Source organism: Parasteatoda tepidariorum, chromosome 1, assembly GCF_043381705.1.
Source record: "Parasteatoda tepidariorum isolate YZ-2023 chromosome 1, CAS_Ptep_4.0, whole genome shotgun sequence".
Taxonomy (NCBI): Eukaryota; Metazoa; Arthropoda; class Arachnida; order Araneae; family Theridiidae; genus Parasteatoda; species Parasteatoda tepidariorum.
In genome coordinates, this window is record NC_092204.1 from 44,217,940 (window position 1) to 44,233,547 (window position 15,608).

At 30.9% G+C, this 15,608-nt stretch overlaps 1 protein-coding gene across 4 annotated transcripts in view; it reads left to right on the top strand.

The window, feature by feature from the left end:
* The window catches only part of LOC107453771 (SPARC-related modular calcium-binding protein 1), a 121,997-nt gene that overhangs the window by 62,289 nt on the left and 44,100 nt on the right, over window positions 1–15,608 (top strand). For all 4 annotated transcript variants that reach the window (XM_043040473.2, XM_043040474.2, XM_071179428.1 and 1 more), the window contains exons 2-3: window positions 1,841–2,009; window positions 13,176–13,382. In XM_043040473.2, coding sequence (XP_042896407.1) covers window positions 1,841–2,009; window positions 13,176–13,382 — 376 coding nt within the window. The remainder of the gene's footprint in view (window positions 1–1,840; window positions 2,010–13,175; window positions 13,383–15,608) is intronic.

Here is a 15,608-nt window from a genome sequence, read left to right on the forward strand (position 1 = left end):
GCACGGAAGCACGATTCTGAGCTTTTTTTTATTTTTATTTTCGCTTTCTGCTCCATCCACCCCCTTCGTTTTGGAATGAAAAGGGATTTCCATGATGTTCTTTTAAGTGAGGAAAGATCGATAGTTGGGAATCTTTCCAGTCCGAAAAAGAGTCAAAAGAGACTCTTGTGTATCATTACTAAAATCTAGTCTTCATTCAAAGACAGTCTGGGAATAAAAGAGTTGTATTTTCTCTTATTCATTCTCTGATATAGTATAGACTATCATCATTTTATTCTCATTTGTGCTATATGAATTGACACTTTGCCGTCAAATGGAAAAACATGCAACATTTTAAGATGTTTTGTCAATTGAAAAAGTCTTTTGCAATTATACTAGCTAATTGCAAGCATTATTGTTCTTTTTTCTGCACTGGTAGATAACTGTTTAATTAAGATTATAAGACTAGTAATATATCATAGCAACTGATAGCTAATATTGATAAGTACATCACCATCTTGCTTGTTAAGTCAAACCAAACACGTGAGGCTCTCATTCTCTCTTATGGAAAAGTTAAAGAACTTCCACTTAAGTTAGAGGTAATATTAAGTTATTTTAGAAGAAAGCAGTTTTCATCCCCTTGAGTCCATTTAACCTAGCCCTTTCGTAAAAATTAATCACAATTGGACAATCTCCGACCATTCTCTTCTTACTTCGCGATTGTGCAATATGAATCTAGTTAATCTGAAAAATTGAAGCGAACAGAATACAAAATGGTTTAAAAATTTTCTCTCTATATAGAGAGATTTTGCAATGGAATAAGACCGATCTTCTCATTTAATGACGTATCAAAATTAACTGTTGACAAAGTCCAAATCAAATTGTAAATGTTTTGCTTTAACCTTGTTCTAAATTTAAACTAAGGCTGGTTCTAAGGCGTGCTAACTCCTAACGCGTGCACAAACAAGCACAGTTTGCCACGTAACAGACTGGCTAAACCTCCTTTCTGGCTTCGAAGATCAACAAAAATTAAAAGAAACATTCACATAGAAGTTAAGTGGAAAGAAGAAGTTAACCGGACGTAAAAGAGTGAGACTGCAAAATCTCTCTACTTAGAAGGATTTTGCAACCGTCTACGTCAGTTCGAACTCTTCCATCCGCGTTAAAACATCACTACGACGCAATCTCCAATCGGGCAGTAAAGTACTTTGCGCCTGCCTGGAGTAAGTTCAAGGAAGAAGTTAAGCGGACCAAGAAAGAAGGGTGTAAAATAACTCTATAAATTCGTCGGGAGCAGTGGGAAAATTAAGCCTTTCTGCGAATTCTTTTGTNGTCCACTAATCTTCAGATTTCCTGCTATGTTTTAAAAAACTTTATTTGTGGAAACCTTTAGCGTGGCGGACAGCTGGCCGCCTTTGCGGCTAGTATTAAAATAAAAATAAAATTTTTTTGAGTGCTCCTCACACTATTGTATTGATATATTTTGCTTTGGATAGATTTATAAAATATTAGAAAGCACTCCTTTTTGTTGATATAATCGTGTGAATTGATGAAGAGATTATATAATTTTTTTCCCTGATTTTTATTATTTTTTTTAAATAATTTTATTTTTCTCTTTTTTTATTATTCTGTAATTTTTTCCATGCTTCTCAACTTTTTGAAAGAATAAATAAAATAAAAATTTAGTCGATATGAATTTGCTCAGATTTTGCTGTTGCTGTATGCTTAACTTTTTAAAATTGTGTGCTAACTCTAAAGAGCAGTAATTTAAAAAGTTAAATTTAAAGGAAAGATTTAAGATCTTGAGGATATTTTATACAATTTAGCTTTTTAAACTATTGTGTGTTGTGCTTTATTACAGTTTCCATTGGCATCTGAAGGTACCTCATCAGACTGTGATATAGACTGTGATTCTGAAATTGTTCCGGTGTGCGGCACTGACGGTCGGACGTACGACTCCCGGTGTGAAATCGAGAAAGCCAAATGCCAGGGACATCCCGTGGAATTTAGTCGCCGTGGGAGATGCAGCGGTAAGAACAATTCTTCTTGAAATTTTATCGATTGAAACACACATTATTAATACACCACCGTCCAAACCTTGAAACTTATTTTAATCTTGATCACTGATAAATATAGAACACGAAATTTAGTACATTTACTACGTTTTTATAAACCCGCTTGAGATTGGAATTTTGTAAATGAAATTTTGACTAGTTGGAGCACACACATTCAAATTGGTACTGTGCTGAAGACAATGTAAGTATCGTTTCCTGGCCTCTACGATTAAATTTTATCGCCATATTATAAGCAAAATGAAATTATTCTCAATCCAAATGGACCGTTTTTCAACAGGTTAAAGTGTTCAAAACTGAACTGGAGCTACATGCTGGAACTTCAATGCAAGTTTCAATCGTTTCCTAACCACTGAAAGCGCATTTTATTTTATCTCCAATTAAAATTTCGACCATTTTCCGACTCATAGAGTTTTTATTTTATAACCGTCGTTGAACAGCCGACCCAATTTCGTGGGTTTACGACTACTTACGTTCAACTCCGTAGCCTTGTAATTTTGAACCAATCCAGAAGACAAGGAAACTCCTGGATCAGTACCCCCAGAGGTATTGATTTGTTGTGGGAACATGGAGGACTTTGAGACTCGGCAGATTTAACGTGCATCAGTCACCATTTACTACACGGGGAGTCTTCGGCCGGCGAGGATCGAGCCCACGACCTCTTGGATATGGGCCCAGCGCCCTACTGACCCGACTCATAGAGTGCCCAAATTACAACTGGAGTTCTGTTTCTGATGTCAATTCAGGTTTAACAAAATTTTTTCCTGAGTGACACGAGCAAAATATATCGCCAATTGAAATACCAACCCCTTTTCATCATAAACAAATTAACAAACCTAAAACTAAGAAGAAGAAATTAATAAAATAAAACGAATTTTTTAAAAATAAAATAAGCTTTTAAGGAAAACTGAAAAGGAAAAAAATAATGTTCTTTGTGTCAGATCTAAAACGAAAACAAAGGACGCATCACTTTCGTAACGAACTTCCACCACCATCCTCGTTTACCTACGTCTTTCGACATGACGCATCTTTCTTTTTTCGTTTTTTGATTGACAAAAATGAAATACTTTTTAGCCAGGGATATAGGCTAATTATTTTATAAATTCTATATCTTAGATCCATGTTTATTCTATGATGGATAAATTTACACAGATATGAAAATATGCAAAAATGTAAAGGTAATTTCATTTATGTCTTGAAGATGGCAGAGAAGAAAACTTTCGATGGGCAATCGAGTGAAGTTAGTCTTGGCATTTTGTTATAACTTTTTGTCTTTTTATATGAATTTTGTGTAGCAATGCAGGAGAAAAGTGGATAGCATATTACGAAAATAATATCAAAGCATATTCGCTCTTTTTGAAAGGATCTTAGATATGTTTTTCTCAAAAGTGAAATTTATTCTCTCCATCTAACTGTTCCTAAGTACTGTTTCCAGATAGACACTTTAAAAAATTTCGACTTTTTCTCTAGATAACAGTACATTGCACAGAAATATTTTGCTGAATCACGTTTTTTTCCTTCGTTTTCACTTTCCTTTCTTTCCCTTTTTTTTTTTTTTTTTTTTTTTTNTTTTTTTTTTTTTTTTTTTTTTTTTTTTTTTTTTTTTTTTTTTTAATACTAAAAAATTGAACAATTTTAAAACGTGACTTACCATTATATTGCCCAAATCCCTTCAAAAGTATACCAACGCGCATTATGAATTTTATATGATAGCACATTTAGTTTTTTACTATGCCTAAGCTGCAATTTTAGTCAAATTGAAGCAATGTCTATATAAATTGTGTAATACAGTGCGAACTATCCGAAATATTTCGCTTATAAACTACTAAAATATTCAATACCAAACGTAAATAATATTTAGTTCCAACTACAAATTTAAATAAGACGGAAAAATATACTTAATTATGCATACTCAAAATTGCCTAGAAGTTTGGGTGTTGTATAAAACAGGATAAAATGAATGCAGTAAAAAAAAAAATATTGACAGTAAAACACGGGAATATAGATTGGAAAAATTAATTTAAAATTTAGCAATAATTTCACTAAACCTTTTACTCGTATTTGGAATATTACCAAAACAAGTGTAAATTAATTTCAACTCAAAAGAGTATGCTCTATTTTATTGCGAAAAGTTTCATTATAAATTTAAATAATGAGAAGAAAATTGAAGTAAAATAATTGATCCTTATTTGAAGTTGATTGTTTTTAGCATTTCAAAATGAAAAATGTTTATATTGGAAATTTCACTACTAATTTGCAATCAATCATACATTGCATTGTTTATGGCATATTTAATCCATTTTTCTCTCCCCTTTAATTAATATTTTCAATATCAGTAAAAGTTTTGTGTATGCAACTCGATAAAAAAATTAATTAGTTATTGGGAAGAATTCCTGGATTTTCTACTTCGGTGTTTTGAATTTTATGTTTTCTTTTTCTAGTTTTATATTTTGAAATCAGCAGATGCTATTCATTTTTTTATTGATTCGAAAATTAATTTATTTTATAGTTTGTTTTAAATTGACCGATATGGGAAATTTTAAAAATGCATAGCTATTTAAAAGAAATATGTCATCAGTACTTAAAATTAACTTGGGAATTTCAATCCAAATACTTATACATAAACATAATTTTGAATTTTGAAGTATAGTTTTCATTTTTTTAATAATTCTGAATGTTATTCCTATTGACACGCGTTTGGTTTTATTCAATTCAGTGTGATTATGCATGTATGAAACTATACACTGTCTGTGTAAATAGCAATGTCATATGCATCAATGGATACTAGTCAGGTTCTGTATTTTTTGTTTATGTAACCATGATAATTTCTAATTAACGCAGAGGCATCATATTTTCTACAGTCGTTAGAAAGGAATCAATTATGTTTAAAAAAAATAATTGTTATTTCAGATGCAGAGGCTTCATGTTTTCTACGGCCTTTAGAGAGGAATCAATTATTTTAAGAAAAAGAATTATTTCAGACACAGAGGCTTCATATTTTTTACACAGCCATTAGAAAAGAATCAATTATTTTAAGGAAAATAACTGTTATTTCAGACGCAAAGGCTTCAGATTTTTTACAGCCGTTACATAGGAATAAATTATTTTAAGAAATATAATTGTTATTTCAGAAGCTTCATATTTTCTACATCGGTTAGAAAAAAATCAAAGAAACTTATTACTAAAATCTCTGTATACTTGAATTAATTCTCTAGGAAAACTAAAACAGTTAACTAAAAACTTTAGGTGCTCAATCTTAGTAAGTAATTAGTATATACGCCTCGCTCATTGTCCAAATCTCGCACTTGAAGACGTGTGGGCGAAATTGAACTTATAAGTGTCGTCACGTTCTTTTTTTCCTTCTTAATCTATCGTCGAACAACCGACATTCCATATTTTTAGTTTTAAGCATTAGTGTTGCTTGGGCGTCTGTCGGTATGCTAGGTGTCACCTGTCTTCAGATCATCTCTAACACCAAGAAATTTTTAGGTGTAATTGACCTTAGATTAGTATTTATAAATATAAATATATTTTCCTCAAACAATGTATTTAAAATTCAGAGTAAATTGGTGTATGGCCTTGTAAAGGTCAGGTCGCGCTGCGTCACTGTGACGCCTAACAAATATGCGTCTAGACACTCTTACTTGACATTCGTTTAAAAATTTAAAATACTTGAAAAAAAATCACGTTTTCACTAGTTTAATTAATATTCATATTATCACGAACATTTAAGGAATAAAAATATGATTAATTAAGAAAATATTGGATCGGTTAGAAAAAAGAGCATAAGCTGGTTTGGAAATTTGGGTGAGAAATGCTTCTCATTTAAAAACTTTACTTTTACATTATTTATTTATTTGAAAAATTTATAGAATGCGTTTTGATGAGCCCAGATTTTGACATAGTCCACCAAATTTCTGATATAATCTAATTTAAAATTTTGATTTGAAACTGCCTTCAAAGTCTACTAATTTCAAAGTAATATAATTTATCACAAGTAAATAAATACTTTTATTAAAAAAAATTTGATTTTTTTAAATCTTTCTTAATTATATCATTTAATAATTTTACTAGGAGATATTATTTTATGCATATACACTGCTGAAGAACAAAGATGTATGAGTGTTTTTGAAAAATTAAATTTTTGATGCTATTTTTCAGTAAAACGTATAAAAAAGTTTGTTTCTTAATTCTACTTAAACTGCTTAAATTAGTACACACACTGGCCAATGATTTAGAAATCTGTGAAATTTCCTATTAAATTGTTGCTAGCGATGAAGTGTAGAAACTCTTTTTATGAAGTGAATAAAACTTCATCAGGATGATGGTTTAATCAGAATCCTGGTACCATCAGTTAGGTAGTGAAGCTGTTTTCATGATAAACGCATTATAATTGGAAAAACGACAAATCTCTCTTCACTTGAAAAAGGACTTATTATTGGCTCCCGATTAGCAGGAGTCACGATTGTTAAGACCGTAGAGCTCATTGGATTCTTAAAAGCAGCCGTGTCAAAGGTTCTGAAAAATTGGAACTGAATCAACATAACTTGTCTAGAGGACGTAACTGTAGTTCGAACACAATTAACCAAGACCATGATCGGTCTTGTCTTAGACGAATTGCAGGACAGAGAGAAGGGTCTACTGTGCTACAGCTAACAAAAACTTGCAACCAAGGTTATTCCCAATTGATTTAGTCACAAACCATTCGCAGGAAATTGCAGAGGAGGAAAATACGTTTTCAGATGCCTATGACAAAACCTCTTATTTCTGACCGAAATGTCAGTATTGTTTTTCAGAGGTACGGAAGAAACGTCAGAGGACACCCGAGAACTAGAGACGAATGGATGAAACACGCTACACTTTGTTCTGCATGGATGGAAGACATAAGACGTGTAAGTTTCGCTTAAATCCCACAAAACCATAAGCCCATCTTGCCCTGTTAATAAGGGTGTGGTGGAAGTATCATGATGGGGAGCATGTTCTGGTAGTATGGAAATGGTGCCACAGTGTTTCCTGAGGGTAAACGAAAAGCCATGTAATACCTAACAACCAATACTTGACAAATCAATTACATCCTGCATCAATTAGGTTTTTTCTCCGAAGTTGACGGATTTTCAAAATTGGTTTACTGATTATAAATTTGACTTTCATCATCTTTTATAAACACCGCAAAAACCGGATCTTAACTCAAAAAATAATTTTGAGATATATAATATAATAGATTTAATTATTTATTATAGAAAATAATTTTGGAAAGGCCCTTCCGGCAGCAATCTCCTCCTTCATCTAGTTTACAAGATCTTAAAGCTTACGTAGCTAATACATGGTATACTCTGGGCATAAAAATATACCCCAGAAGCCCCTAGAGTCGATGCCCTCTCAAATACAAGTTGTAATGCGTGCAAAAGCATGTCCAATAAAACGTTAACTTAAGGTTTATAATTCATTGGCCAGTGTGTGTAAGTTTACATTCTTTACACTCGCTTTGTTATTTTTTTAAAAAATATCTATACTTCTGTTTTCTACATCTCCTGAACCCTCATTTTCATTTTCATAATTTCTTTTCAGGTTTAAATATTTTAAAGTGTCTCTATTTTTAAAGTTTCATAACTTAAATCTTTGTGAGCCTAAAAAAGAATTGTGGTTGTTATTAATTCTTAATGATGCAAACAAATAATCGAAAAAATGTACATTTAAACTATTTTGTTTAAACAAATCATTAAAGTTAAGATGTTTTAACATTTAACATCATCAATACATTCCCGAAAAAATTTCTGATCAATAAAAGATTCGTTATAAATCACCTATTAAAACGTTAAAAGTTATACAAAGTCTTGCAATTGCATTAATAATTTTTTTGTTCTTATTCTTTTTATCTATGATATGGCATAATGAAGTCATGCTTAAAATCCCCTATTTGTTTCAAACAAAGCTAAACATACACTTTTCCTTTAAATTCCATTTAAAACTAATCCCGCTTTTCGGCGCCATCTGCTTCTTCTTCCTCATTGTGTTGCAGTAAATTTCGGTTTGTACTTCCCAAGTATTTTCCCTAATTTTCCCTTCATTCAAACGAGGTAAATTTCCAGGAGAGAGTTAAAAGCGAGGAAAATCCGACGATGACATAGACTGGAGCTGCATGAATAATGCATGATGGGGGGGCTCTTTAAAGACTTTCTCCTAGACTATCTTCTCTATAAAGTCAATACATTTAGCCGTTTCTTCGAGACTAATTTACATTCACTTACTGGGAGAGTCCAGGCATGAGCCATTAGTCAAAGCCTGGAACAGTGGTGGAACATAAAGGAAAAGGGACAACACGTTTCAGAAAACTTTTATAAAGAGCCAAATCTTCAGTTTTTGTGTATGAATGAAGTACTTTTAGCGCTTAACAACATGTTCAAACAAGACAGATTTTCTGGGAAAAGGGGGATAAAAAACGTGCTCGTCGAATTTTTTTAATGGAAAAATGTCTTAATATTTAAATATATATCATTCATTTATACACCGCTCTTTATCTTCTTTCCTCTCCTCTCTTCGAGTGTGTGTGTTTCCATACTACGCTCAGATTTTATTTTATTCACTAGAGATTAATATTTTAAATCCGAAAATTTAAATTATTATTTTAGAACTTTTAATTTTAAATTGCATTCAATTCAAGTTAAACTGCAATTTTCTTAGTATATCAGCACATTATTTTTAAAAGAGCACATTAAGACATTTTACCAAATAGTATATTACCTTTACGATGTATCGAAAGATTGTGAAATATCGATATTTTAAAACATCACATTAATGATATTTTGAAAAATGTTTTTCTTATCTATTGTAAATATATTACCTTTACGATGTATCGAAAGATTGTGAAATATCGATATTTTTAAACATCACATTAATGATATTTTGAAAAATATTTTTCTTATCTATCGTAAATATATTACCTTTACGATGTATCGAAAGATTGTGAAATATCGATATTTTTGAACATCACATTAATGATATTTTCAAAAATATTTTTCTTATCTATAGTAAATATATTACCTTTACGATATATAGAAAGATTGTGAAATATCGAAATTTTTAAACATCACATTAATGGTATTTTGAAAAATATTTTCATTATCTACCGTGATTAACAACAATTATCAAAAACACAATAATTATCGATAATGATAACATCGCGATTATTATCGAGAGTGATAAATATTGTAAACAATAATATCGAAAGTATTATAGGTAATGAAGACTACTTGAAACAATAATATCGCGAACAATATTAACAACGATAGATATCTAATACGATTATATTACGCGTACCATCAGTAGGGATGCTTATCACATACGATACAAACCTGATTGTCGTTAAATTTCATTTTTGTTATGAAACATTGACCATCGTAAAAATAATGCGAATTAGTGAAATTCGGAAAATATCGCAATATATCGTAAGCACTAATATTTTCTGACGATACTTCGCAATAATAAAGTACCAAGACGTGGTGGCTCGGGTGATACAGTGCACTCTCTCTTAATGAGGTGACCCGGGTTTGAATATGAATTTCGGTATGAATTATGGTAATGACATATATGGTAAAAAAAATTAAAAAACAACTTAATTCTGGTTAATAAATATACCGTATTTAAATTATTCATTTGGTAATTTTTCCGCACCGGCTTTACGGGAACTCCGGTTTTGAAAATTACAGCTCTTACTACCACATATTTAGTAAAAAATACAAAACTGCGAAGTAAATTTAACTGAATAAATGGTTTTTATACCACGCTCTAAGATATCATGATTAAATTACCAAATCTTACCATATTTACCGTAGATCCAAAAACACGGTAAATTTGACCATATTCTGGAAGTTTTGACCATACTTTTTTTCGTAGTGTAGAGCAAAGGATACAGCTTTTCATTGTATTAATCTAAGCCCTTAAATAGTAAAAAAAATTATTGAATTAAAATAAATGTTCAATGAATTTTTATTAATGTCAATGATATATAAACTTATAAAAATGATATATATCATTACGTATATATATCATGATATATAATGATACATATCATTACGATATATAACATATATCAATGATATATATCTTAATTAGGTTTTCGTGAAACCGAAAGAGCTTGTGAAATGTAAAGCTTTCCTTAGTTTTTTCTCTCATATTTATTTTAGCATTGTGTAAAATTACTTTTTTTCCCCTCAGAATTATATAAAAACTTACACGTAGTTTCAACCTGGAGACACATATATTTTTAACTCTCTTATCAAGTGTTGAAGAAACAACTAAGATAATTTTCTTTTTTACCTAATTATTACAAAGTATACTGTCGATGAACTCTTTAATGGCATTTTTATCTATAAAACAAGACAAAGCTTTTAAGTTTGATCATTCTTCATTTTTTTCTAGTAGGAGTGCATCCTACTGTTGTTTTTTACACTAGTTTCTCTTCAGGTTGTTCAATACGCATTCTAGGATTTTTCGTTCCTAGTGCGATGTAAGGCATTTTAATTATTTCTGACTTACATGACAGAGTTGTTTTCGATTTTAAATAAAGGTTAGACCTATAAATAAATGTAGTTGCCTTTTCTAAATACAGAATCATCTTTAATATACATGGTTTTAGATTCCTAATTAAAAATGAAGTAAAAAAAAGGATAAGGAATAGAAAATCTATGTTTAAGTGAAGAAAAACAATTATCAAAATCAGACAATTCATTATCGAAATTAATCACGGGAAAGTTGGAATGTAAACCTTAAAAACTTCATCAATTGTTTTCAGGACACAGAAATGTTATCTCACGGTCAATCAATCAATCTTTGGACATCCTGTTTCTCCCGATAATAGAACTGATGCTGATGTTTTAAAACTAGGGTTCGCAGCGATTTACTTCGTTAATGAGGCATCATATTTTGAAGAATATCATACTTTTAGAATAACAATTATCAAAATCTGACAAATCATTATCGAAATTGATCATGGGAAAGTTGGAATTTAAACTTTAAAAACTTCGTCAACTGTTTTTAGGACACAGAAATGTTTTCTCAGTCAATCAATCAATCTTTGGACATCCTGTTTTTCCCGATAATAGAACTGATGCGGGCGTTTTAAAGTTAGGGTTCACTGTGATTTACTTAGTTAACGAAATATCATAATTTGATAACACTTCATTTCTTTGCGGCACCTAATGTATAGATAAGTAGTTTATTTTTATAAGGATTCTAAAAGTGTATACAATGAGCGGTGGTTGCCGAACATCCTGTACAGAAGGGAAATTATGAAAAAAATAACGTACAGTTTTTTTTCTTCTAGGAAAACGATAGTTTTAATAACTAAAAAATAAATATTATTGCCATTAAACATCTTTCTTTTTTTCAGTCATCGCTTTAAATATACTGGATTGATAATTCTAAATAGTGGATTGATAACTCTAAAAATTCGCGATAAAAATCTCGAATTTGTTCCAAGCCTTCTAATTTTTCCTAATTATAGTATGAAAAACAAGATTCAGTTATACAAATTCTTTTTTAAATATTCTTTTCAAATATTCTTCTTAAAAGTCAATTTTTGGTCAATCAGGTTTATAAGTATGAAATTTAAATAAAATCTTTCAATTAATAATACGAGGATAATCACATAATATGATTAGGACTGAATTCAATCTCTAAGAACGATTTTAATAACTATTTATTTGAATTCCCTAGAATTCGCGACCATTTTATTCTTAACGGTTAATCGTTAAGAGCTGTTATTTTTTTAAAGTGTTGAAAATGTTTCGTACAAAAACAATTTAACGCTTTCGTATGTTGAAATTATCCAATATGCATGCGAAAGGAAAAGTCAAAAATTGCATAAGTAAAACAATTTTTCAAAACGCTTATGATTCCGGTTTAATAGTTTTTTATTAATATTGTTGATATGAAATACGAGCCGCGTCTGTTTTTTCCCTTTAAAAATAAATAAATGAATAAATGAATATGTAATTTTACATTCCTATATTTCATTTTGTTTTTCTAAGACAAAGCAAAATGGCGTCTTTCAAACATTTGGATATAATGACGTTTTCTTTGAAATGATTGAAGTAAAATTGTCTTCGTGTCTTTTATAAAACAGGACGAAACTATTAATCATATTCTGAGTTTTGATAAATGAGTAAGTTATGCAAAATATGTATGTATATAAGTATTTCAAAATCTATGAATTTGTTTTAGATTTTTATTGAAATGATAATTATATCTATATTTTAATCTAAATATTTTCGTACAAAATATCCCTAGTTTTATAAAAATAAATCTTGTCATTTGTATTCTTGAATATTTTTGCTTGTGTGATGTTTTTCTTGCAGAAAAACTTGTTTACTTAAACATGATATTACGTTTTATTAGTTTGATATTTATACTTATAATTCTTCATATTTAATAAAAAAATATTGTTACGATATTATGTTAATTACATTTATTTTTAATTACCAATAAGTTTGCTAATAAATTTATGGAACTTTAAAAACCACTGCCTGCAGTGATGTCTGACATAAGCTTTGCCTTTTAAGAAAATGGAGATTATTATATAAAGCAATTATTTTTTCACCAAATTTTCACACAATAAGAGGACCAATGTTCGAATCCCAGCGATGACTGGTTGATTTGAATTCTGCACCCGGTTGGCACCAACCACGAGACTGACATAAAATATCCTCAGTGATAGACAGATCATGGATCCCCTTGCCGTTGGGCTAACCTCATGAGATTTTCGTGATTTTTTTCACTCCATGTAACGCAAATACCGGTTAGTTCCATCAGAAAGTTCCCCACGACGGCAAATTTCTCTCAATACTTGATCCAAGAGTTCCCCTGTCCTCTGGATTGGGTTTAAAATTACAAGGCTACGGAGTTGAACATTAATAGTCGAACACTCAAAATCGGGTCGGCTTTTCAATGACGGTTATAAAATAAAATAAAATGAAACAATTTCATGTTTTCAATGTTTGTGGATAATAGTTCATAGCCTTGCAACAATCTATAAAGTATTTTAATTTTAACAGTTACTGAATAAAAACATTTTTACTTAGAATATCACTTGTTAAATACGAGTTTTTTTTTATTTTTTCTGCTCAGAGAAGGCAAGATGCGAAGCCCAAAGAGCAATAGCTTTAGAACAAGGCACAGGAAAAGGTCTTTTCGTGCCAGAATGCAAGGATGATGGTACTTATGCGGAAGTGCAATGTCATGTATCTACTGGGTACTGTTGGTGCGTTGATGAATCTGGAAAACCCATCAGAGGATCATCGATTCAAAATGCTCGACCCAACTGTGCCCAAAAAGGTAAGCTATAGAGCCACTGTTCTAGATTTCTAGCAATTTAGTTATCGCCTTTAATTTGACCTTTTAACAATTAACTTTTAGAGCCATTCTAGACTTTTATGTGACTATCTTGTTAAAGTTTGTTTCCTCTACCCTGTTGTTCAACTGCCTTTTTTCATTGTTATATTTATTAACTTTCTAATGCTTCTCTGTATTCCCCTCTGTGTTTCGACACTAAAGAAGGTTTTTTATTATAGAACCAAAACTACAGCCTGTTAGTGACAAAATTTGAACTCTTCTCACGTTATTTAGCTTTAGCTTCATTCACATACAGCTCAAAGTTAACTATTTATTCACTTGGAAACCTAACATTACCATTTATTTCCATATAAAATGTCGCTCTTTCCGTAACTTAGTAATTTTTTCCACGTTAATTTGAGATGGCTTAGGGAGGTAATGGAGGTTTCTCTTCTTCTTGAGATAATCAGGACTCGAATCTAGGCTGATAGATTTGCTTACTGCTTCTGAATTGCATTGATCTCAGTGATAACGCAGAATACCTGCTGTGATAGACATAACATAGGCTGCGTTAGTATACCATTGGCCTGACCTATTGTCCTGAAGTATTGATAAAAAATTTCTTAAAAAGAGATATCTATTATTACCAGCTTAAAGCTTGCGATTGTATATTTGTAGTAGTGTCACAAACACGCTTTAAGGCTGTCTTGTTGATTTTATCAGTTTGAACACGATTTACACGAGATCGTAAATGTGTTAGTATAAGTTAAGTAAAGCAGTTCCGGAACTGGAAGATGTTGGCCGACGAGGTGATGAAGGTTAAGGCTTCACAATTTTAAGACCAAGGGGATGGCTATGTGGTTGGTATTGTACACCGGTTTTTTCCCCTTTCCAGACAATCTGATGTTCATTAATCCTTCAGATTGCATGAGCAGCCCTGGCCAGCTCACCCATAAGTGCTTACAATCTAAAAAAAAAAAAAAATTTAATAAATAAATAGGAAATTTCAGTTACAAACAATACGATAAATTTGTCTAATATTGACTGTTTATATTTTTTTAACCAGATGCTAAAACGTGCCCAATCTTAATTCGGTCCTCATTTAAAACAAACTAACACTTTGAGAAAAATCGATTCATGGTTTAACCCCAATGTCAGTATTCTGAATAATATTATCTTGCTAATTTGCTGCAATGAAGCGTGAACCTTGTCTCAGTTTAGGTTGAATTATATTATCGCGTAATCACGTTAAAAAAAAAAAAAAAAGAACTAATTTACAGCATAATAGGGCACTATATTAAAGTTGCTGCAAATTTAAACGATATTTTGGTTCAACCCGCTTCAAAATGTTCAACTGTCTCATTAACATGCTTTCTAATGGAATAATATTTGAAGGAAAAATAATTAAACGATATATAAAAAATTCTCCTACGTGAGTTCAAACAATATATAATTTATTTAATTTAGTTTAGCAACTTGCTAGATAATAGTTTTTAATAATAAGACCTTGATTCACAACAAAATCATATTTTCATTTTTAAGCATGGCAAATGCCATTATAAAAGTTGTCTTTATAAATTTGTTATTTATGTTTTGTTGAGCCTTCAAAGTTACTCTTTGGAAAATGTTTTAAGGCAAGCAAACAGTTCCCGTTAAACTAATATTTGGCGAAACTGGAAAGGGTTGAATTTTAATTTTGTAAGATATAGCTTTTCGTTCCACGTTTGTTCTGTTGACTTGCTTTGTTCTGTATGCTCAAGTTTGCTATTCAGCTTAAATGAATAGATAGCAGTTTCACTTTCTAAAATTTATTCAGATCGAAAAGTGCTCTTTCAAAACACTCGACTGCTTTTAAAAACTGTTCTGGGAAAGTTGTTTCTTCAATATCAGGATTGTGCAAGGACATACGGAGAAGTTATAAGTTAAAGAAATCAAAACTAAAGTAAATTAGAACAATGTATTCAACCTTTTAGTGTTCTAAAGTGAATGAAACTATAGCATAAATGCTTTATTTGCGACTAACTTTGACGAGTTATAAGGAAAGAAAGAAAAAACAGACTTTCACCATTAAAACTGAGGAAAACCTAGCAGCTTTACTTTTCTCAAGGATTATTCCGTCTCTGTCAGAAAGTTTCATTACTTTTGAAAAATGGTTGAGATTCTTCTTTTTTAAAGAATGGGGCGTAACGAATGGAGGGTAGAGCATAATAAAAGGACAAGTCACATGCC